This window comes from Botryllus schlosseri, chromosome 2, assembly GCF_051294905.1.
Source record: "Botryllus schlosseri isolate E-star chromosome 2, Bs_hap1, whole genome shotgun sequence".
Classification (NCBI taxonomy): Eukaryota; Metazoa; Chordata; class Ascidiacea; order Stolidobranchia; family Styelidae; genus Botryllus; species Botryllus schlosseri.
This window is the reverse complement of record NC_137237.1, coordinates 38,531,849-38,556,336: the sequence shown is the minus strand read 5'-3', so window position 1 is coordinate 38,556,336 and position 24,488 is coordinate 38,531,849. Positions and strand designations below refer to the sequence as shown.

The following is a 24,488-nucleotide window of genomic DNA, read 5'->3' as shown; positions in this document are numbered from 1 at the left end:
TTTATTGTTGGAAACACATGCACACATAACAGTGTGTCAACATTTCACACTGTGTTCATCAGTTCTCGACCCCGATTCGAAGCGGGCGATTTCACACACCGCTGGTTAATTAATATTTGATCCGTTCACACTCTCTATGGAATGCGTTAAATTTAAAATATCGCGAGATCTGTAGATTTACACTATAAAACTTTGATCATCACGAAAGCAAATTGGGATATGCTTGTTAGATGTATTCTGTTCAGCTAGACTTGGATAATACACAAAGAAATTGGATTATGCTCTACACTGAAATTTGCTAAATGTGTTTCGTATTGTTGTTCATTTGTAGTATTGATTAAAATTGTTTATTTGAATCCTCGAAAAATAATTAGCGTCATTTATGAACCCACTGAAAGTCATTACTAAAACATGAACAATTTGTATAATGTATGCTAAACGCATCCCAGTTCGGTATACTGGAATTATTGTGGAACGCATACCTTCAAAGAAATCAGGAACACAACCAACACCGAAAAATGGTAAATGCGCTTCGCGTTAGTATTGATACAAATTCTTTCATTTTTATCTGGCGAAATATTGCACACACGGGTTATACGATCTACCAGGCCGTATTGCCGCACCCAAAATCCACAATTGGGAGCTTGAAGGGGCCCAAAATTATGTCGCTGATCGTTTGTTGAAGAAGATTTATTCAATTTGAAAATTTTCGTCTCACGTTGCGCGATTTGATGTGCCTAGAGGTCTGCATTTAAATATGGTCAGTAAGAGAAAAATGCCACATATCAGCGCTGGAGATTACCACGCATCGAACAAGAATATCATTCTAGGACAAGACGTGAGCCACAGAACATTTTCGAACCGGAAAATGGGCCACAGCTAAACAAAGGTTGAGAACCCCTGAACTAGTAGGAGGAAAATGCTGAAACGGAGCTAGGTATACAAGACAGAGATGTGGCAGAGATGGTCTATGATTTGATTGCGATTTTAGTGAAGATAAAAGAGGAACTGATATCAAAGTACAGAATGCATATGCGTCATAGTACAGAATGCATATGCGTCATTAATGAAAGAGAGCAGACGTAGATCATTTATATCATTTATTCGAGATAATACGAAATTCCAATTGATTTATTCGACTCTGCGTTTTCTAGTATTTCTACAGTGGTTGGATAACTATAAATCCTTAGTTTATATTTTACATGTTCATTTGTAGTACAGATACAGGTTTATCAGTCTCACTACTTATATCGAGATGAATATGATCAATGACCTCCTCCACGCTGTCAGCAATGCCTGAAATCCTTCAAGGTTAGTGACACTGTGATATACATTTTGCAGCAAGATGTCAGCTGGATTAACATACAACAGAACGGAATACACCACTGCTTTTCCACAACATTTCGATGCCTTGGAATACAATAGTAGGCTATTCCTATCGTCTTCAGAGTTTTATCTTTTGTGGGATTTGCCACCAATAGATTGATGATGGCTATTTTAATTCCGATGAAAAAGACGACGTTTCATGTCATTTTAAAAGGACTTTGTTTCACTGATTTCATTTCATCTTCATTTCATCTTCCAGTTCATTGCTGACTTCAAGCTACGTCTCTTGCTTACACTAGTGCGGATCGTATCGACAAGTTCTCCGGTCTCGTTTGACTCCGATCCTGTTGTTCAATTGTCAGGTTCGTCTCCGATCCGGCTCCGGCCGTATCAGAAAAATTACTTATCCGGCTCTGGCTAAAAATGAAAAAGTTCGGCCGGATATCCAATCCGGCTCTGGTCCATGCTCCGCCCTACACGGTACGGTGGTTCCGTGAATTTATAAATATGTCTGGTATATTTTCGCACTGGCTTGGCGGTTACTTGCGTGGGGTTGGTTGGTCGGTAGGTATTTAGTTACATAAGTCATGCTTATCAATAAAGACTATAGCCGGATAAAAAAAGTACTATTCCGACTACGGCCAAAATTGAAAAAAATCTTGCCGGACATCATCTAATAGTGTCTATACATATGATAGGCCTATATCTTACGCCAAGTTTAAAACTTCATTCAAGATGTGCAGTAGGGCTGTTCAAAAATAACTTTTTTTCCTGAATCTTGCTGGTTACTTGATTAAATCGTTAGGTTGCCTTAAAAAACGACGCATACCAAATCTGAATTCATTCCGACAAATATTCGCGGGTTACGTAGAGTTTGAAAATTTTGGATTTGCCCAAAAACGCAAAAAAAATTTTTTCTCAAATTTTTTTGCCAACCCCATGAAATTGTTGGGCTGTCTTCAAAACCTATGCAAAACAAATTTGACTCAATTCCTAGCTGTAGAACCGGAGTTATTTCAGTTTTTATTCGAAAATTCGGGGATTATCCTTGATTGGTGGATAATCCATGAACTATCACCGAAAAACTGGAATAACTCCGCTTCTACGGCTTGGAATTGAGTCAAATTTGTTTTGCATTGTTTTTGAAGACAGCCCAACAATTTCATGGGGTTGGCAAAAAAATTTGAGAAAAATTTTTTTTTGCGTTTTTGGGCAAATCCAAAATTTTCAAACTCTACGTAACCCGCGAATATTTGTCGGAATGAATTCAAATTTGGTATGCGTCGTTTTTTAAGGCAACCTAACGATTTAATCAAGTAACCAGCAAGATTCAGGAAAAAAAGTTATTTTTGAACAGCCCTAATGTGCAGTCTTTTACATTTGTTGACAAAATTCGTTTGAAAATAATAAAAAACAGGACATCAATATATTTCAAGGTAGGTTGCACTGAGACTATAATCCTAATGCTGGTACAGAAAGACTATTCTGGCATGCTAAATTTGATCAGTTTTGGAATTGAATTAAATTTTGTTGATTTAGGGTAGCCCTATTGAGGGCAAAACCGGGTAATCTATATTGCATCTAAGTCTGTCTTAGGCATTGCAGTTCGCCAGCTATTAACAACAGCTATACCCAGCGCACCGAGCTTTAGGCTACTGCCAAAGCTATGAAGTAATGAATGACTTACACGTGGGAATATCAAGAATTTACTCAAATGAAGTTGAAATCAGCCTATATACTCCGTTGAGCGTGACTGCTGGAGTTTGTATTTGGCAAGTTTATTTGAATACGAAATAAGTTTATCTTCAACAATCTTCTTATCAAATTGGTTGTGAAACACACCTTTAGTCCCAATTTATACAGACTTTGTCAATTTCTCACGCCCCCCAAAGGGGCGCTCCCCAGATTGAGAACCACTGATCTAAATCCTAATTGTCTTGGGTCTCGAAAAAGATCATATGACGTTCATGGAAATACAATTAAAAATGTGAAGCTAGCAAAAGGTCGCTGACACTTGTCGCTAAGCTAAATAACCCCATGCTCAACTGTCGTTTTACATTATTTCGCATGCTCAAACGTCGGACAGCCAGCTTGATTAGTACAGGAGATAAAACATCTGCTGTACCTGCTTGATGCGGGTATGATCAGACCAGGTGAAGTGACATCCAAGATCGTGTAGATTTGTATCTGATACCGAATACTGTGCATGCATGCTTTTTTGTATCATCATTGTTGCCGTCTGTTTGTCTTGTATTTCTATTGCATGAAAATAAATCTTTCTCTCGGACATATGGCTCATCGTTCATTATTCAGTATATTCCATAGTTATCGTGTTTTGAATGACATCTAGGAATTACTCATGCCTTACTGCATAGGCCTACCTCGATCTCGAACTGTATTTTAGTTTTATTCAGCAAGCTGTATGTTTTATGGAAGAAAATTATGAGGATAGCTGGGTATCCTTATTTTCAATATTTGATATAGGACATTAGCTCCAGGAAAATAATAATAAATGCGACCTGGGCAGGCTTAAATTGCCTCAGAATTCCATACCAAATTATTTCCAGCGGGGTGGGTTTCACGTTACGCAATCAAGGAAGTATTTAACAGGAGGCTATATAAACGTCAAATGCAAATAATTCGCCAATTATAATAGAGTGTAATAGAGCATTTCATGCATTCTTTACAATCCTCGCTCAACAAGGAATGAATTTAATCTGCTGACAGTTTATTTCTGATTAAATAGCTACTAAACAAATAGCTCTATAATTAACAGGTAAAGTATTGAATAGCAGGCACTCAACTGATGTCTATCTTTCATTCTGTCCACTTGCTTCAGTTTTCTGTGTTCATCGGATATACTGAAATTGATGATTCACCGAAATGTTTTATTACAAAGGTCCCTGACTGAAAGGGAACTAAAACAGATATTGCTTCGTACGCGTGCAATGAGACGTGTCTACGATTTTAATAATGAAAAGCTTATTTTTACGACAAAATTACATCCAAATGAAATCTTAAACGGCACCAGTGCAATGCTTTACTGCAGTGTTTCTTAACCTTTTTCATATCGTTACCCCCAAGAAGAAAATGACGGGATGCAATTACCTCTTTTCCAAAAAATGACAAATTACAGCTTGTACTCAATTAATTGTAAAACAGCACAAATATGCCGTCATAATGTACACTGAAATCAATGCGAAGTCAATGCTAAGGCTGATCCTGTTTTCGTGTTATCCAGTGGTAAAATCAAGACAGCATTTCTCATGTAATCATCAATCTCAAACTCATTTTGTTTTGATAGATATACCATTGCAGAAAAACCTACTACACAGCAATAAGTTGAAGGAAATGCAATCAGAAGGTTCAATGCCATTATGACAAAGATTGGTTATTCATTTTTGAAGGCGAACCCAAAACGCGGCGAAATCTTCTCCTCGTTTTTTCGAAGGCTTTTTGATGATTTCAGACTTAATTTTACCGACTAGACTAGACCACCACTACACTTTTCAATACTAGCAACTATATTTCTACGATGCTGTTGCTGCTTTATAGGTGTAAAGCTAAACTTAGACACCCCTTGTTCTCTTTAAATTTGTCAGCATGCGCAACAATATTTGATCCGCACTACTGCAAAATAATTTGGACTTACCCAGCACTATACTAAACTACATTTGGCCCTGTTACTCATTATCATTAATGGTTACTATGATATCACAGCGGGCATGGTGTGTTAAGTGAAACGAAACATATACAAGCTCGCAAAAACATATGTTAGCCCACATTTATATTTACGTTTGAATATACTTCAGTGCGGCGTTATAAGTAGAAAGATTTGAATTACCCCCCAGAAATTGGTAAATTACCCCTTTGGGGGTAATTACCCCCAGGTTAAGAACCAGCACTGCTTTACTGCATTAGAAAGACTCATTGATAATAAAAACGTGGACAAGAAATCAATCAATATTTCGGGAATAACACCTTGTACGGCATTCGGTGGCAGTCAACTTGACTGAATGTGTAGTCGGTATGGGTATTAGGGTATATTTAGCTATATGTTCCGAGCATCTCAATCTGTGAGCTAGCGTTTTTGATCTATTAATATCAGCGAAAATCTACCAGCAAATGCGCCGTTATGACTTTGATGGCATGTCATATGTAGGCATATTAGAATATTGTCAAATTAGTTATATTATAGATGATAAAGCCATAAATTGCTACCACGTTACAAGAAGAGGAGAGTATAACCAAGCAATACCACTACTACATCAAAAGCATTTCGATTTTGCCCAAGTAAATAGATTTAAAAAACACGTTCAAACTGAGACAAGGAGCCGGAAACTTTTGTTAGTCAATCGCAAGTCAAAACTTTGAAAAATTGCAAGATGTATCTCTGCATTTAACGAAGAATCACTACTGCAGCCATAAGCGACTCGAATTTTCCAAATTATAGGTTGTTTCCCGAGACGAAGACGACGCATCAACCGCTTTTGCCAATGTCACCAATAAAATTAATACAAGTCCATCCAAATATTGCTTTGCATGCTAAATGAAATGTACAAACTGCTTGATCTCAAAGTATCGAAGAAGAAGTATAGATATCCCCTAAGGCAACCCATTTTAGAAATTCGTACATGTATAAAATTAGAAATAGTAGCCTACTTCGTTACTGATCATCTTATCATAAACTCAATAATAATTCATTGTCGGTGTAATTAAACACTCTCGTCCTTGTCTGCTTGGTGCAGAACAAGGAAGATCAAAATTCAAAGTCTTACATCTCAGAGCTGCATCAAATCTATCAACGGTGACGTAACACCTGATATGTACAACCTTACAGCATTCGTTATGACAATGTTGTATTATTATCCTTGTTGTTCTGTAGATGGAGCAACGTAACTCTTAATCTTTTGATAAACCTCATCAGCTACCCTCGGAGCGATGTCTTGACCTGCTTGAAGCGCGACTGGCTTACCGTCGCACAATAGGTCGATGACTCTCCTGTTTCACAAACATTAGAAAAACCATTAGACTTCCACGGTAACCAATTAATATAGATCAGTGTTCCCGGACGTTTTCACCACCAGGTAACAAAATCGACCATTCATTCACTAACCACTTTTGTATTTACGGAAGTATGAAAGTCGAATCGCAGCTTTTTAAATATGGAAGCTATCATCCGAATCGAATCAGGTATATCCAAATTCATTTGTTATCATTGGTATTTCAATTTGGATTGATCTATTGCGATATGAAGCTGTCTGCTAGCTGAAATCAAACAGCGGGACATAGGCTATTTCATCGAATTCAAATTTCGATCCTGGACGAAAGGCCTACGCAGCCTTTCGGGACTATCGGCAAAGGCGTGACGTGGCAGACATTATAATGCAACTATCGGAAGTAATGTCAAACTTTCGAAACAAATGGTTACGGGGAGTAAAGCGATGAATTACCGGTGCAAATTTCTTCAAATTATGTCAGAATTAGATCTTCATTTGAAATACAACGTGGTGACTAGTGACGTGTAGGCCTATATCAGAGAATAATCTGCCAAATAAAATAGTTTTTAAATCATTACGGATACTAGCAGTTAGGTCATCATATAACCGGTAATTCGATAGTCGTGGAACAAGCCCAATGCCCACATTCGAGTCGAAATACTAGCAGATTCTATTAAATGAATACTGGTCTCCGCTCGACAAAATATCTAAAATATTTTGCATCTAAAGGCATGCGGGCAAAGCATAAACGAATGTATGAATGATGAATGCTGATCTTTCCAACGTTTCGCAATTCGTAATTTTATATCCATAAAGAGATATGCAATGGATCAATGTTGATATTCGTGTGCTAATAACATCCAAATTGGTACATAAGTAAATGCGTTTTGAAAACACTAATATAATAGTAATAATAGTAATAAATGCTACCTATAATAATATATTCTATATCTTATCTAAATAGTAGGGATGGTGCGAACTTCCTTTTAACGGTTGTGATCTGTGTGCAAACGTTGATGTTTTACAATTTACCTCCTATCCATAGTTAACTCTGTGTATAGTCCGAACTTCATATTTGATAATTATCTCATCAACATTCCTAGCGAAATTTTTCACTATCATAAAGGGGGGCGTGTACAAAAAAGTTTGAGAACCACTGTTTTACAGGGTTAAGTGCGCAAAAGAACGTTAATGAATTGTACCATGTGAACGTTATTCTTTTGAAAAACCCGAAGTTCTTCAGAGCTCCGAACATTGTTATCACGATTCCTTGAATTTGTAATTTCTGTCACTTACTATACTTTGGGGTGGCAGCACAGAGAAAATTCTGGAGCAAGCTACGATAAACCTTCAACCTCTCAAATTAATTTGATTACCGAGAATTTTAGTTGAAATACCACGCTATTCAGGTTTTAAATAGTAAATTGCCTCGACTCCGAAGCAAGCGCAAATTGTATTTAATACGATACAGGCGGCGAGATACAACGTCTTCCGGGTAGAAAACTAGCCCCAACGGCATGGCTTTTACGAACGACTTTTCATAAGATAAAGTCATAATAAAATTCTTCAGTCCAGTTGTTGACACCAAGACGTATACTCTGACTACAACTCCGGTAACAAACTTGGACGTAGATAGGAATGAAATATTGTGTCCCGATGAGCATTGTGACTTGACATGAAGTCATGCGTTCGTGTCAAGCGTGATTCCGAAAAATGTACGGGGTTTGCACAATCCCTACTACGTGGGACTATATACATGACTCAAGACGAACCTTTTCTGTTTTCCCGAGAGCTTCTCATGATATTGAACGTTGATACTGATTTGTTTACAGCAACGACTGTAATTGAAAATATCTTTGGTTACTGTTGATTTCAATTATACCTGTGGTTCTTAATCCGGGCAACCCCTGCGCTAGTCTGCAAGCCTTCAGGGAGCCACAAAATCTTACTGGGTATCAAAATAATACCGTATAATTTATCTAACTGCACATCTAATATATTACAGATTGGAGCAAAAAATGAATTGTGCATGAAATGAGTGTTCAATGAAAAAAACACCGGAACATATGATTTTCATACAAAATAGAAAACAAAATATTTGATATTTATACGAAATCCTTTTCAGAGACCAGTTTGAAATGCGCGGCTTGGCCCTTTAAAAGTGTCTTCGTACTGTTCGGTCGAAACTCAATTGTGTGATATCAGTTGCGTAGTTGCAAATGGGTACTGTGGGTAATGTGATGGTTCAGCTTGGTTTTGCTCTGCTGGTGGAAATTGCCTGTCCCGTGCCATACTGAATATCCAAGACACAGTTATGTTTATTATTTGTCCTTAAAAGCAAAATAGTTCAAAGCACGCATTTAGAAATATATGCCGATGGTAAAGGCAACACCAATGTCATAACGAGTTCACTCTGCTTAGGGTGTAACTTGCTTAGTTTTGACCAGGGCTGTGGAGTCGGAGTCGGAGTCGGTGGAGTCGGAGTCGGAGTCTGGGTAATTTTCGCTTGATGGAGTCGGAGTCGTGAAAACTATAATAGCTGGAGTCGGAGTCGGAGTCGTGGGGAAAATACTGTCTGGAGTCGGAGTCGGAGTTTGTGAGAATGACCCTGACTTCGACTCCGACTCCGCCTCCAACTTCTCCATCATGAAAACATTTGCTTTCAAAGAATTTTCAATATAATTTTTATGTACCACCAATCACTGTTATTAATAACGATAGAGATCAAGCGCGGCCAGCCCGTGGCACGCAGGCCAAATTTGGCACACGAGAAGGTTAGGTGTGGCCTGCGAGGTAATTCTCGAAATTATTTATGACATCAGGTACAATTGCGAGGCAAACCTAAATTTGATTAGCATGACCGCGAAATTTGATGATGACTAAAACATCAGTTCTGACGCATTGACGTATCCAGGGGCCAGCCACATTTATCGCAGATCTTCGTTTATGACCATAATATAGAATATTTCATAACAAATTTATTTGACTTGAAATTTTTCTCGGTACTTCGCATGATTCATTGTCACTAGATTTCTTGCATTCAGAATTTGAGCCCCGTTCTGAAAATTATAAATACATATTATTCACAGAATTGAGTCTAACTATATTCGCAATTTGGAGATAACGTGTCGTCCAACATGCGGCTTCGCTTGTGCACTCGCAGCGAGATCGTCGACAAAATATTTGCACAAAATGATAGAGGCCTGTTCACTGATACCGTCGATTTTGCTATGTCTAAACGTCGAATAATCCTGTCCTTGCTAAATGAGCCCAGTGGTATACATATGCGACCCCCAATGTATGCTAGCAACATATTGATATAATTCAGTCATTATCTTGCAAAACAATTTCGCGCTTCGCGCGACCAGGGCCTAATTACGCACTGCACAGTTGCATGACATATTGTTATCAATTTTAGAGCGTATTAATATAAGTCTTGTTTGCAATGTTACCTAATTCGGTTCGCTCCTATCGGACGACTAAAAAAGGTTATCAACATTCCAGTTTCCCGCGCAATGGTTCGTAAATCTCACGTGTCCCTTTGGCCGAAAAAGTTGCCCACCCCTGATTCAGATAAAATTAGACATTACTAGCAAATTACAACTCAGTTGCACAGTGGAGGAAAATCGCAATATGCGTTTTCGCGATGCAGTCAAAATTGATGCAATTCTTGGAATTATACCAATATACTGTGACAGAGCAAATGCATCGGCTGGTTTTGTAAAATTGTAAAAATGATGTAAATTTGACCAAACGATGCTTCCCACTTGACAAAATTAAAAATATTTTTATTGTAGCTGAGCTGTTTGGGTCGAACAAATGATTAAGAAAGACTGCAAGTCCCAATCCTTGAATACTTGATTAAGTGCATGTAGACTAGACATAGGCTATGGTTTTTGACTACTTGGCTAAATTCCATTTATGACCAATATCTATTAGTAGTAAGAGTGTGTGTGCTTGTAATCAGTATAGTGTGCAATGACAAAATTAGTAGGTTCAATATCTTTATTAGTTGCTGACTTATACACAAGAGGTACACTTGAATTTTTATCTACATTTTTATTATACAGGATTGGATATCTTCCATATTTGAATGATCCATACATTTCAGGATATTAGAGAGTCCATGTTATAAAAACTTATATTTATATTTAGCCAATCTTTCTTTCATGTTAATTGCATAGTTGATAATTTGAGCTGTGCCACTAAAAACCAATTTAGCATGCCACCGTTAATCATATGTTTGTATATGTTTAATGGTTGTATGATAGTCATTCAACCGACAATGTGGCATATAATTTGCAAAGTAAATTGGTAATAATGCTGGAGTCGGAGTCGGGAGTCGGAGTCGGTATGTCTGAAGACCCAGGAGTCGGAGTCGGTACGTTTGAAGACTCAGGAGTTGGAGTCGGAGTCGGTATATTGAAAATGTGTGGAGTCGGAGTCGGAGCCGGAGTCGGTGGTAAAATTTACCGACTCCAAAGCCCTGGTTTTGACCACAATATATGGTCGAATTATGGGTTGTCGCCTGTTCCTTCAGTTTTTAAAGTTCACTTTCTTGTTATAATTTAGTATACTCTATGATAAAAGTTCCAAGGCACCCCTGAAAAAGACTCATGGCCCCCTAGGAGCCACGGCTCACATGTTAGGAATCCCTACTGTAGGTAACTTACGCCTCAGAAAACGGGGCTATTTATTGACAGTCGTGATTGCGCTTAATATTTTAAATGAAAGTCATTCGCTTCAATCTCGCAATAGGTACATGCAATATAGCAGGAGTGTGGTAGTCGTCGCCTCGTATGTATCAATGGGACGGAGAAATTATAATATCATCCAGCAGTCAGGTGTTGTTGTTGTTTGTGGTATTCATGGTGTTTGTCAACAACAATGGTCATTCACACCATGCCCATATTCCTTATTTTCAATTCCATAACTGCAGACTTGTAGCACGGCCCGCACTTCTAGGAATTTGTAAGACACCGCTTACTCGTATCAGATGACGAGTAGCCTAAGAGGAGCAGTCATGTGTAATGAAGAATGAAAACAACTGTTCATAATGTTATAGCTCATTTAGGAAGTGTCAAAGTATTTGTTACCCTGAACCTAGGGATGGTGTGAACGTGAGGTTCACGTTCGCGTTCTGTGTGTGAACCTCGGAAATTTTGAGGTTCGCGTTCACAACAGAACCTTGGTAGGTTCTGCACTGTGAACTTTTTTAATAAATTGTAATTTGCACTTCATTATAAGATCTTTGGTTCAAATTTATTGCATTTCTACTGCGGGTCACTCTATGCATGGCGCTGGCAGCATAAAAAATCAACGCTAAACGAGCATGCACCTTGACAACCTTGAAAGTTTTACTTGCTTTTTTGTTGCAAAAAATTTCTCGAAATATCCAGCTTTCCGTTTGTGAATATTTAGTGACTCTCTGATGTGCGCTTGACCCGCAATCACACAACATCACGAGCGATACACGTAGTCAACGAATAATGCTTATTCAATCAATCAATGACATTGATATCGTTTTCAGATGTAAAAAATCGAGCGGTCGTACGTGGTCAATCTTGACTTCATATCTTTACTGTATCATTAAAACCAAATCCGTGCGATTAAGGTGCTGGCTACTGCTATATAACTTGTTGTTTATGGTATCGGTAGCGAGTATAGAAACCCGTTTTACACTCTGCTCAATATATATATGTAGCAATACTCAGACTCCGAACACATTGTCCGGTCTGGCTAAGACCGTTGAGGCGTAAGCTTATATTCCCTGGTAAGTCCTCGTCGAAATTGTTGGCAAAGCGACGGAATGTATTGATTTTATGAGATTATTACATCCTTTGATAACCGCGGTTGATACATTTAGCGACGTTTAAAACGCCAATATGTACTTCAGCAATGTGACATTATGTGGCCCGAGTCTTCGCTAGGTATCGTGTGCAATGTACATTAATATAGGCTATCACTTCATTGAAAGATAGGGTTGGAATTAGCAATGTGACGTCACGAGGTTCACGTTCGTGTTCACACAGAACCTTTCAAAAAGGTTCGCGTTCACACGAACCCGAACCTTTCAGAGGTTCACACAATCCCTACCTGAACCGTCTTCTTTTATTAGCGCACTATTACCAGACATAAAAATAACACCTTATTGTACAAGTGAGGTAAGGTTACGTCCGCCGGTTTTGTTAGGTGGATTACATATGCAGGTTTAGGGATATTGAATAACATCGCGAAAATGTATTTCGATCTCGAAAATCTGCAGAAGTGGTCAGGTTATTGCTGGTTCTACCTGTTTTATTGTCATTGTTCAATCACTAATAGGCATGGACGGTGTATCTAGTTATTTTGAACCCTCTCATGTCAGTGTTGGTATGACTCGAGTCTCGTAAGACTTGACTTGACTCGAGTCCCTTTGCAACAATGACTTGACTTAACTCGGCCTCTTACGAATATGGATTTACTCGTGACTCGGAGGAAAATTTATGAGTCAGTTTCAAGTCATCATGTAATCGTATCGACGACAATCGCTGTATCTTGCATTCGGGTGACTTGACTTGACTCGAGCCCAGTTAAAAAATCGATTAACTTGACTTTACTCGTGCAAAAATGTGCAATGACTCGAGATGACTTGTGACTCGAAGGTATAGTAACTTGATCCCGACGCTGACTCCTGTTTCCAGAGACTGAAGGCACCTACATGGTAGAGAAGACATCGCAATATGGTATGGTTTGGTATGGACGAACGGATAGAGAGTATATAAGCTAGAAGAGGCTTGGACTGCCGATCTCCAATAAACGGAATAGAGGGTGGCCGCGGTAGAGACATTTTGATGCCGTGAAACGGAATGCGACAATTGTTGCAGTGAGAGGAAGGGATTATAACAAGGAGCTTGCGGGGGCGTTTATGACACTTGCGCCGTATGGAACGAATGGAACTCAATTCATTTCAAACCCCGGCCACGTGATTGGTTGCATAGCTCCTCAAATTCATATATTGACGCCTGCTAAACTTACCATCCCCATCTGCATCTCCTGTCTTTGAAGGTGCAGCAACAACAACCTTTCCACATCATCAGAACACACAAACCGATAAGGATAGCAATTCCAGCAGCACCGCGAGACCAGTCTTTATTGTGTTTGTATTGGCTGGAGTATGGTGCTGAAAACGAAATACTGATCACGCATGCCGTCCGTAAATGCAACTAGTGACACATGTACAGAGGTGGTCAAAGTAGTCCAGAAAGCTACTCAAGTAGAAGTAGCGAAGAAAAAATATACTCAAGTACAAGTAGAATTACTTCTACCATAAGCAGCCTAAAACTACTTGAAATAGAAGTAGAATTCACTGACTTTAAAAGTACTCAAGTAAGTAAGTAGTTGTTAAAACGATCCTGATTTGTTCACGTGGATTGTATAAAGGTGCAAATTGAGCTATGTGAAAGGTGTCGAGCTTGATTCACATTGATGCATACCAGCAGGTATACAATTTTCGATAGCATAACCGTTCGTCCTCATCACGGGATGAAATTGATAGGATTGCTATGAAAAGGCGATACTTATCCTGTTTTCTTGAACAGCACGTTTTTGAAAAATAGCATTGTATGGCGCCATCCCCCATATTATAAGGTCCGTAGTTTAATCGACGAGCAATACGGAGAAGTTGTATAGGATACGGTGTAAACACTTTGCGCAATTAGTAAACGCTAATAAAAAATACGATGGACCGTTAAAATGCCATATTGTGTAGCTTTATTTCCAGTAATTAAAGGCATTACTACACTTGCATTTATACTCCAACATGTATGTTATCCATGTAAAAGAAGTGATATTAATTATAACTCAAAGTATATGATACTGGGAATTGAAAATGAAACATAAATACTTGTTCTAAAAGTGGAACACGTTTTTCATGCCTTTAGTCCAGAAAGTTTCAAAGGTGGTATGCTGAAACAGCTCTAAAACTAACAAAAAAATGTCAGAGTCCACTTTTCCAGATTACGAAGCGCCATGGACATGCTAAATTACGATATGACAAGTAAATGCTAGATTGCGAAACATCAGTTTCAAACGTTATGATGAGCCATATATACTGCGATGAATTATTTCATATAAGCGAAGGGCGACAATGTGGTGTGAACTCAGGAATGTCTAGTTCTAGATATCCCTGTGTGAAAGGAATCACGTCTACCCGCAACCTAAATTATATTCATCGATACTTTCGTTAAATCATACTGGCAACGCCCATACCACTGCGCGCTTAGCGCGACTAAAATTCTGTGCTTTACTCAACTTTTATGGAAATTAAATGTTGGTACTCCGTGAAAACAGCCCCGAAATTCCTCAGGCTACCTTCCTTATTGGAAGATTGAACTACTTCTACTTGGCAAACTCAAAATAGCGAAAAGTAAGTAAGTGAATCACAAAATAGAGAAGGAGAAGTAGAAGTAGCAAAACCAGATCTACTTGAGTAAGTACCAGAAGTAGAGGAAAAATACTTGAGTACTTCGAAAAAGTAGAAGTACTTCGTTACTGACCACCTCTGCACATGTATCACTGAGTCCCATACCTCAAGATTTTTGAGTTGGTATTAAGTAGCATACGTCTGCTAACACAAAGTACGCCCGCACTTAGTCCTACATATAAGGCCAGAGTGGGCTTAGTTAAGATGTTCTATTATAATAGCATTGACGGCGTCCAGCTGTAAGCTATTCAACGCTCGATGCGACAAATGGTTGTTTAAAACATGTTTTGAACAGTGTTTCAAACAAAGGCCTTTAAAAAAATTGTTTTTTATTTAGGTTATATAATTATGCCATAATTGTGGAAATACCTTCCTAAAAACATGTTGTATGAACCTTACGGACGGTTACCACCCGATATAGCAGACGTATACGATATGGGATTGTTGGAACCCTCAAAATAGTCGGTTCAACAGTTATATTACGTAGATATCTCGTCAATGGAGCTATATTTACACTGTATTTTCAATTTCCAATGCCAATTCACTATGACGTGACGATTGAAGGGCCTTGTTTCAAGCATGTTTTAAATTCAACCCTAAATGTGACAGTACGGAGTTGCTTGATTAGATGGCATTATTACAGTAATAAGGGGGTAAAGGGGAACCCCTGATGATGATTTTGGTTGTCTAATTATACTAGTTCGAGCGAAATGTCGGTAATTTACTTCTGATCTAATTTGTGAAAGGTTTCTATGCTATAATATTACCGCTAATCTATTTGCTGATATTCCGGCAAATGCTACTGAAGAACTGCAAAGTGCGAAATGGGCCAAGCTTGCTGCACTAACATTTGCTCCTCTCACGATCATCAGAATGAACTATAATTTGATATGAACGGAACTTGACTCATTGTCCAAGTGAAATGTTAAGCTCATTTGGAAAAAAACTGTGTAGTTTTAATTCTCATTTTATTCTAATTTGGAAAAGAAAACTTTGTAGCTATACTCCTAATTCTGATATAATTTGAGACAACGGTGTAGCTGTTATTCAACTTCTAATCTAATTTGGTAAGGTTGATTTTCCAGTTTGTTTGTTGTGTTCATGGTGTATGTCGACTGCTATGGTCATTTGCACCATGCCGAAATTGCTTATATTCGATTCCGTATCTGCCGACTTGTGGCACGGCTCACTTCTAGGCTTTTTGTAAGACACCCTCACGTGGATGACATGGCGAGGAGGAGCCTAGATAAACCTCTAACATTTAAGTAGGAATTTTGAAGTCGACCGCGGCTGGACTCGAACCCGTAACCCATCGGTGTTGCAGCTGTATTCAATTTGTTCGATATTTTGGAAGAACTACGAAAATTTCGGTTATCAATGATGGTTGATTGATACATAACGCGATAATATGTTTATATAAGAATAATCATTCACGGAGTGATTCCAAGGCTAATGGAAGGTGTGGAGGGGTTCCAAACGCAAGTTGCTCTCTGCCAGGCAGATAATGACCGAACGAGTGTTGCATACTTCGTGAGCACTCATAAGTTTGTCGTTTTCAGCGTCTATTTGCAGTATATATTACCTGTGGTCTGAAAATATTGCTGGAGAGCCATTGGCGAAATGCAACACAGGTTTTGCGCGACCATTTAGTGATGTGGTTCTCAATCGGGGGTACGTGAAATCATTGTAGTTAGCACGCCGTAAATGCATTTATTTTGAAGTAAATTATTATTATTATCATTACTGAAAATTCTAATCTGAGTGACGCTTATCGCCATTTATGGCCTTATGCGCCACGGTCTTCAGCTAATTCAAATCAAGCGGTAACTAAATGAACTTATTCCAACTTATTACGAACTTAGCAACGGTAAGTAAAATTATACTTTTCACAAATTATCAACATATTTTTCAAATGTCAGAAATGTCTTCCTCGAAAGCACAGTTGAAAAATTTATGCGTCATTCGACTCAGTTACACCCCGCCACAATCGGCTTGCGAATAAGAAACAATTGTACGCTTCAAAATAAATTTCGTCGTGATAGTGTGTGTTAGCTCGTGATGCGCATTTATTTTGAAATTTCAGGGCCCAAAAGTTGCTAATCCGCCCCTGTTAATAATCATATATACATTAGGCTTAGATGTGAGTTTTTCGTTCATTTGTCGGTACACAGTAAAATCAAACAGAACGTCAATGTGGCACGCGGAACCGGAAAAGGTTGACAACCACTGATGTATAGTGTAAGCCAGTGGTTCCCAACGTGGGCGATATCGCCCCCAGGGGGCGATTTGGCGGTCTAAGGGGGCGAAAATAACGAAGGGGGCGATAGGGGGCGAAAACGGACGAAGGGGGCGATAGGGGGCGATGACGCGTTAAAGCGGCTATATTGGAGTCGGGGCCATAACTACCGCATCCCAAACTCCCCAATTGGGGGTGGGGGCCCGAACTCGAGGGGGGGCCAAAATTGTTTCGTGAATTAACCTTAATTATCGAGTAATCTTTTAGAAATTCATGCAACTTTTTCAAAAATTTTTCGCGCTGGGCGCGATTTAATATTATCATATATTTTGATTTTGGGGTATCCTTCACCCAACAAAAATACGCATGATTTATGGAAATGGGAGACTTTGGCGTCGGTCAATACTGCGCCACGACGCACCAAGTAATATGAAGTTCGAGGCCTTGTAACATGCGACTCCGAGAAGTGTGCCAGAACGATCAGCAGAGAGAAGGCCTTGGCCGAAAAGGAATGCCCTTGTGCTGACCGAAAACTTCGATATAAATACATATATGTTTAATTGTCCATAGGCGCCTAAATGGTTGGCGTCGAATGTCCCTGTCCTGGCGACCTTAACCCTACAAGACAAATGCCATTCCGCAAGGAAAAAATTGCCATTACAGAGATACCAATTTGAAATCATGTGCGTCTTTTAGTTTGGTACGTTTTGACGATTTCCATATCTTCTGACATACCGGTAGCAGATATAGGAGGTCACGAAATAGCATCTTGTAACGAAGTCAAGTAATAACGATTCCGCCCGAAGATGTTTAATTAATATTCAGGGGTCTTACCTATTCCAGCACACCACACTCAGCTCTACTGGTAAATCTGATTACACGAACAGAAAGACGATAAAAAAAATTGATAGCAATATATATGCAATTCCCGACCATGTTGACCGATTCAAACATGAATTATATATATTTGTAGCGCTTCGCGCGTTGAGGCGAAATATGGTGACTCACCAAACAGGACATGAAATAGGGTATAGCTCATATGTAGCGATACAGGCCCACTGGCTTAAGGGGGTCTGGGGTTGGCCAAAGACCAACGTTGGGGGGCTGACGAAGTGCTGTATTTAGTTTCCCAGTATTTGGGGGGCGATGATCGGTGTCGAGCTTCAAAAGGGGGCGATGAGTCGAAAAAGGTTGGGAACCACTGGTGTAAGCGATTATGATAGTCATGAGAATCACACATTTGAGTCAATACAGTCTGACTTACGAAGCTCTGAGGACACGAAATTGGAGCAGTTGAAATCCCTGTATGGAGTGATGGTACTCGCGCATGCTATGTAATCGCCGTCGAGGCACAGAACGATTACCCAGATTGCAGACCCCGCCAGTGCCTGTTAAATATGATTCAATCGATAATTGTTGCAACATGAGGTGCGTAGTGGTGATATGCTAATGACAGTTAACCATTACGCTCGTACATCGGTTTAGACCAGGGGTAACCAACACGCGGCCCGCGAAGTCATATTTTGCGGCCCGCGACCTGATTTGAAATTTCGGAAGAACGCTTAGTAAAGCATTTTGAAATGCTGAAATTGATTTTAGTATAGACATATTATTGTTGTTGTTATTCAAAGTAAGCTATTCTCCTGTGCCCAATGTCAATATTTCTCACTAGCTCTTACAGTTTCTGCGATTGTAATATCATTCCATGGAGGAAAAATTTGCTTATATGAATTGGCATATTGCCTTGACTTGCAATGGCCCACCATTGCCAAGACCGGGACGGGACGCTTAGAAAACGACGACGGGCTTCCCAAAAGACCAAGCTTTACGAGGAGATAGTTTTCCAGCAAGTACAGTGTCAAGCTACCCACAATATCGATTCTTTGGTCCATCGGTGGCGAATCTGCGGCAGTAGAAGGAAAATTATGCGGCCGTCGACACTTATTTTGAATAGATTGTGTTAGTGGCCGTCAATATGCAAATTGAATTTACGAATTGAATAATTATTAAGAGGCTTGAATTATTCTTGAAATTTTCTTCGCTCTACGCGCGGTTCAGTGCGAGTAGATTTTCGATCTTTATTTAGTAGTGTCCTTTGTAATCTGATCCCCATAGTACAGATGCGAACTGCAGAGGAAAATGATGCGCACCATAAATAAATACCAATTTGTAATCGTGTTCTCCTCACCACGAAGAAAATTTGTTTCTGGTAGGCCTATGTTTGGGCGAATCCAATATCTTCCCACTATACCGAACTGCTGATGAGATGTCGAGAAATAACAACATGCAGCAAAAGGGACTAAAAACAATTTGCCCACCCAAAGATGCAGCACAGCATTAATAACTTCCCTAAATTTTCGTGGACGCCCCCTGCATCAACTCTACCGATGAATTCGATTACATGAACTGAGAAACGATAAATATTTCATGGTAATATGTGGAAATTTACTTATGATAATGACGAAATTCACTCAAGAACATGAAATTTTTTTTTCGCGCTACGCACGACTGGATAAAGGGTCCATATGATGCTTATTCATAACATGACTAATCACGATTTGTTTGTTGCCCATGTTCGCGTTGTGCTGACGTAGAATTATCAAAACGTGACAGTTTAACTGCGTTACCTATTTTAATCTCGATATAGAAGTCATGCGGCCCGCGGCCTCGACGAATTTTGAAAAGTGGCCCGCGACCCGTTTTGAGTTGGCGACCAGACTATCCTCTCAGACTCTACGTGTCAGAGATTGATCTGGACTCCTCATCGCGAACTCCACTGCGAATCAGAGTTGGATCAATTGTAATTTGTAATTTAGCTGAATGTAATTTATTACATTTTTTCATGTAATTGTAAATGTAATTGTAATTGTAATTTGATCAAAATTTTGCTCAATTACAATCTCAATTACTTTTTCATGGAAACCTGACAATTACAACATAAAATAATCAATTATTCAATCACTTATTCGTCGCAACAGTGAAAATCCGGTACGAACCAGGATGACGACGAGGGTCTTAAGGCCTTAGTAGACAGTCACCACATGTAATAATTAGCCTATTTATATCGGTGTTCTATGCGCACTGGGTTATAACTATATAATTCAGTTACGCTAAACTATTTCCCATGCTCCAGTAGCAACAGAAAACTTTGTGAATTACAATATAGGCTAAACCAGTGGTTCTCAAACTGGGGGCGTGCCCGCTTGGGTGGCGTGAAAGCATCTGAACGGGGCGCGACGCTCCGGTGAGCTGAAATCTTTTCCGCGCTTGACCCGATTCACCTCCGTTTTATGGTTATTTCACGGTGTATAATCTGTATTTCGTATTGGAGAATTCTCTCATCAACAGTCATAACCTTCATTACCATCGAACTATATGTAAGGATAGCTAACTTTTTGGTTTCATTGTGCGCTATGACAAGAGAGAGAGAGAGAGAGAGAGAGAGAACCTTTATTCGTATACATTACATATCAACATTACACTACCAAAATGTAACAGTGAAATGCGACATGTAGGGTAGACGGGAGGCTCGATATGACAAAGTCTTAAGAGCTGAGCCACCCAGGACAGGAGCAATTTTCACAGTTGATAACTAATAAACAAAACAAAAACAAAAATTAACCAACGAACGAAAAGAAAATTAAGACACAGTATCATGGACTAATTCGAAATACAATGCAAATACAATTTAGCCGTAGTTAGAGATAAGGGAATGAAAACATTGTTTTTTTAAATGCACAAGAGTCTAAATTGCGGAGAATAGGTGGCAGCTTGTTCCAAACATTGACACCAATAAAACTGATCGAATTTTGTACTAGACTGGTAGAGTGGTGTTGTACAGACAGAGACAAGTTAGAATAAAATCTGATATGATGTTGGTGGGTATCTGAAGGTATCTTGAACAGATTATCAAAATATAGTGGCAGTTCACCCGATGATAGCTATGCATAAATTTCATAACCTCAAATTTGAAAATGTCTTCCACTTTCAATATTCCAACGCTTCGATACATGCTATTATAATTTTCATATCTAGATTTCCGACAGAGAATTCGTATGGCTCGGTTTTGCAATACTTGCAATTTCTGCAGACGTTTTTTGCAGCAGATCCCCAAACTAGGATCCCATAAGTGAGATAGCAGTGAATTAAGGCATAGTAGACTGATCTGAGAGTCTGATGAGGAATTAAATTTTTAAGGCGATAGAGAGCCCCGACACCACGCGAGATTTTAGTTTTTATATTGTTGATATGATTAGACCATCTGAGTTTATCATCAATGATAATGCCAAGATATTTAACAGTTTTATGTGTATCAAGATGTGCGTTATTTACTATAATTTCACTTCGATTCACTTTTGTATGAAACAATAGTTTTGGTCTTGGAGGCATTGAGCTGAAGTTGGTTAGATGCCATCCATTTTGAAACTGTCGATAGCTTAGTGTTAATGTTGTGAAATGCATCAGATAAATTTGTACCGGGTATAACTAGACTGGTGTCATCAGCAAACAGCGTGATGTCATCGTCAAATAAATGACCAATATCATTGATGTAAATTATGAACAGCAGGGGCCCGAGAACTGATCCCTGAGGTACACCAGTCTGAATGGGCAGTAATTGTGAACGCGTTGTTCCAATATGAACAAATTGCTTCCTATTATTTAAGTTAGATTCGAAATACATTTTTGCAAGTCCACGTATACCATAGAATTCAAGTTTAGCAACTAGTTTGGAATGATTGACACAGTCAAATGCCGATAAGGGAGGCACGAAATATTCACTGTCGTAAAGGGGAGCTAGTCTAAAAAAGTTGGAGAACCAGTGGGCCAAACTAAATCTTAATATTTCAAAAATGGATGAACAGCAAATAAACTCTTCTGAAACCTGTGCTGAACCATTTCCTACACCACGGTCAAAGTTTTTCTTAAATCTCTGACCAGTACCAAGGCTTGTTGCAACAATAGCAAAAAAATTCAAGTTTCCAACCAAGGCTTCATCAAACTTGATTGCGCATTTGTAGAGATTTTATCCCAATCTTACCTCCGATCTTGGCCATATTTACTGGGGCCAGAAACTTTTCGCACCCTAATGTTCATCAAATTCAATCTAACAGTTTCCGAGCAAGTGAAAATGTAAATGCGAACAAAAATATTATAATTCTTAGTAATCAGGAGATTCTTCCCTTTTGCATTTATTTTTGTTTTACACACCTTATCGGTATCATCCTTATCGCTGACGCTTTACCAATTAGGCTACATTTCATTATCCCGACTTAGCTTTGAGTAGCCTAATCGTTTGGTTACATTTCATTGACTGTCCTATAGCCTATTCGCTATTAGTCGCTCAAACCTTTGGTTCTTAACAGTCGCTAGAAACATTTTTCTGTGCTTGTAGTTTTCAGTACTCATGATTAGGAATAGTTCGAATACGTTCGAGCTTTTTTTTAATTAAAGGGTATTCTACATACTAGGAATGAAACTGAATAGCTTGAGATTGTTGCTAATTACGTCGCTACGGTTGTCAAAGAACACCTCTTTACTGAATCAATTACCTGTTTAAAAATAATTGTAATTATAATTGTAATTGTAATTAATTACATGTTTAACAGTAATTGTAATTGTAATTGTAATTGAATTAAAATATTGTAATTGATCCAACTCTGCTGCGCATGTAGTGTCTTCAAAATTAACAGAACAAACCAAGCTTGAATTAGGTAGCAACGCAACGATGAAGACGAACGAACGTATAAGATGAGACTGGAGAGCAGAAAATAGGCGCATAGCTGCATAGAGTCGTTTCTGGCGATAAGCGCCACACTTGCTTTGAAAATATTGAAAATATCCATTATTTGCGAATCCGAATGTAATTTTTCAATCAATACGAAACGCGAGGGCAATCCTGCCTTGGACAGGACACATTGTATCAGAAAAAACGTGATAACGTGGCGGCCAACATCTTACCCAGAGTAAATCCTTTGAAAATTCTTTGCGGCAATCACGGTTACATCCCGCAAATCCGTGGTACACATATACCTCATGTTTCTTGTCTTCGGCTAAAATATCAAGTCACGCCTTCATATATAGACCCATTGCAAGTTGAAGAGTTCGATTTCCTGATGTATCTCTACACTTTTACGGCGGTTATTTAAGAAGTGGATGTGACTTGTGACTTTTCAAATAGGCCGAGATGAGATAGGTAGCCTACTCTCTTCGATTGTTTTTATCCTAGTCATGATATTCTGAACGTTATGACATTATACTAATACATTTGCCTGCAAAGCAAGCCGTCTAGATCAGTAATATAAACTAATACCTCCCGAAAACGACCATTGTAAGAACGCAATATGAATGGAAATATTGTTATATATCAATTTTTTCCTGTCACATCACCGAATACTACATCAGATGAGATAGTAGCTAATGAGTAGACCGCTAATGTAATAAAAACATACTTCATCGTTTTCAAACGGCAAATCGCGTAGTTCGCATATAAAGTCAAGTAATAGCCTACTACCCACTTACGGATTTTTTCCCCATAGATCAAAAAGAAAAAACAACAAATACTGTTTCCAAAATAACTATGTGAAAATATGGTACGAAATTTCATAAATTATTATCAAACATAGGAAGTGGCAATGCGATACGATTTTACGCTGTATGACAGGGTGCAGCAACCGTTCGCTTGAACAAGAGGTTTTTAACCGCGCCGGTTAGCGGACCGGTGTCGGGCTGTCGGTCCGTGACAAGCTACCTGTCAGTCCGCCAAAAATGTGAAGATTGTAAATCTCAACTCTAAAATGCAATGAGTTGGACGATTTGTTCAATAATTGGAGAAAAGAAAGGTCACATTTAAATTTCTTTAGACCATTGAATAGTATAATTCTGCATGTTTTCGTAATAGAGAGTTCATGGTCTAATTTGAGCGTACGTCAAACTGGTGCAAGTGTTGTACGAAACTGTGTATAAGAGGTCTAAAACTTGTTTCGGACAGGTAATATAATAAAACCACGGATAAGTTTAAACAAACTTCGTTAAATGCTGACAGTGCAAGTAGGCGAATTGGCACTGTCACAGCGGTTTTAGCAAACAAAGGATTCCGAGCAGGCACAATCATCCTTATGGTAATTTAAAGGGACAGTTGAGCATTTTAAGAAAGTGTTTATTTGTGTAATGATGTGGATGTGCTGTTCTTTAAAAGAGGCATTTTGTAGATTCGGAAAGGAAACAGATATAAACACATTCATCGTCTCACTCACCCGCTTCACCCGTGTTATTTTCGTCTGAATGTGAATCACAAAATGTTTTTTTTAATTACACTTTGCAGCCGACGACGGTCGATTTGCTAATATAATATAAATATATTGCAGACGAGCAAGCTGTAATAGGGTATTGAAGCTTAACCTCGCAAATTGCAATATGTGTTACGGTAATCTAATGAAACTACGAATAAATGAGACATTTATTA

The 24,488-nt window shown here is 38.8% G+C and overlaps 1 protein-coding gene across 8 annotated transcripts in view; it reads right to left on the bottom strand.

The window, feature by feature from the left end:
- Window positions 1–4,193: 4,193 nt before the first annotated feature.
- The window catches only part of LOC145434619 (uncharacterized), a 45,130-nt gene continuing 24,835 nt past the window's right edge, over window positions 4,194–24,488 (bottom strand). For 4 of the 8 annotated variants that reach the window (XM_080311964.1, XM_080311959.1, XM_080311963.1 and 1 more), the window contains 6 exons: window positions 24,280–24,303; window positions 22,985–23,076; window positions 18,291–18,414; window positions 13,344–13,488; window positions 8,099–8,164; window positions 4,194–6,327 (listed from right to left, as the gene is read on the bottom strand). In XM_080311964.1, coding sequence (XP_080168090.1) covers window positions 6,192–6,327; window positions 8,099–8,164; window positions 13,344–13,488; window positions 18,291–18,414; window positions 22,985–23,076; window positions 24,280–24,303 — 587 coding nt within the window. In that variant the 3' untranslated portion in view covers window positions 4,194–6,191. Of the gene's footprint in view, window positions 6,328–8,098; window positions 8,165–10,671; window positions 13,023–13,343; window positions 13,489–18,290; window positions 18,415–22,984; window positions 23,077–24,279; window positions 24,304–24,488 lie in introns of those variants that run through there. The other 4 variants (XM_080311965.1, XM_080311961.1, XM_080311960.1 and 1 more) reach the window with 2 other exon arrangements.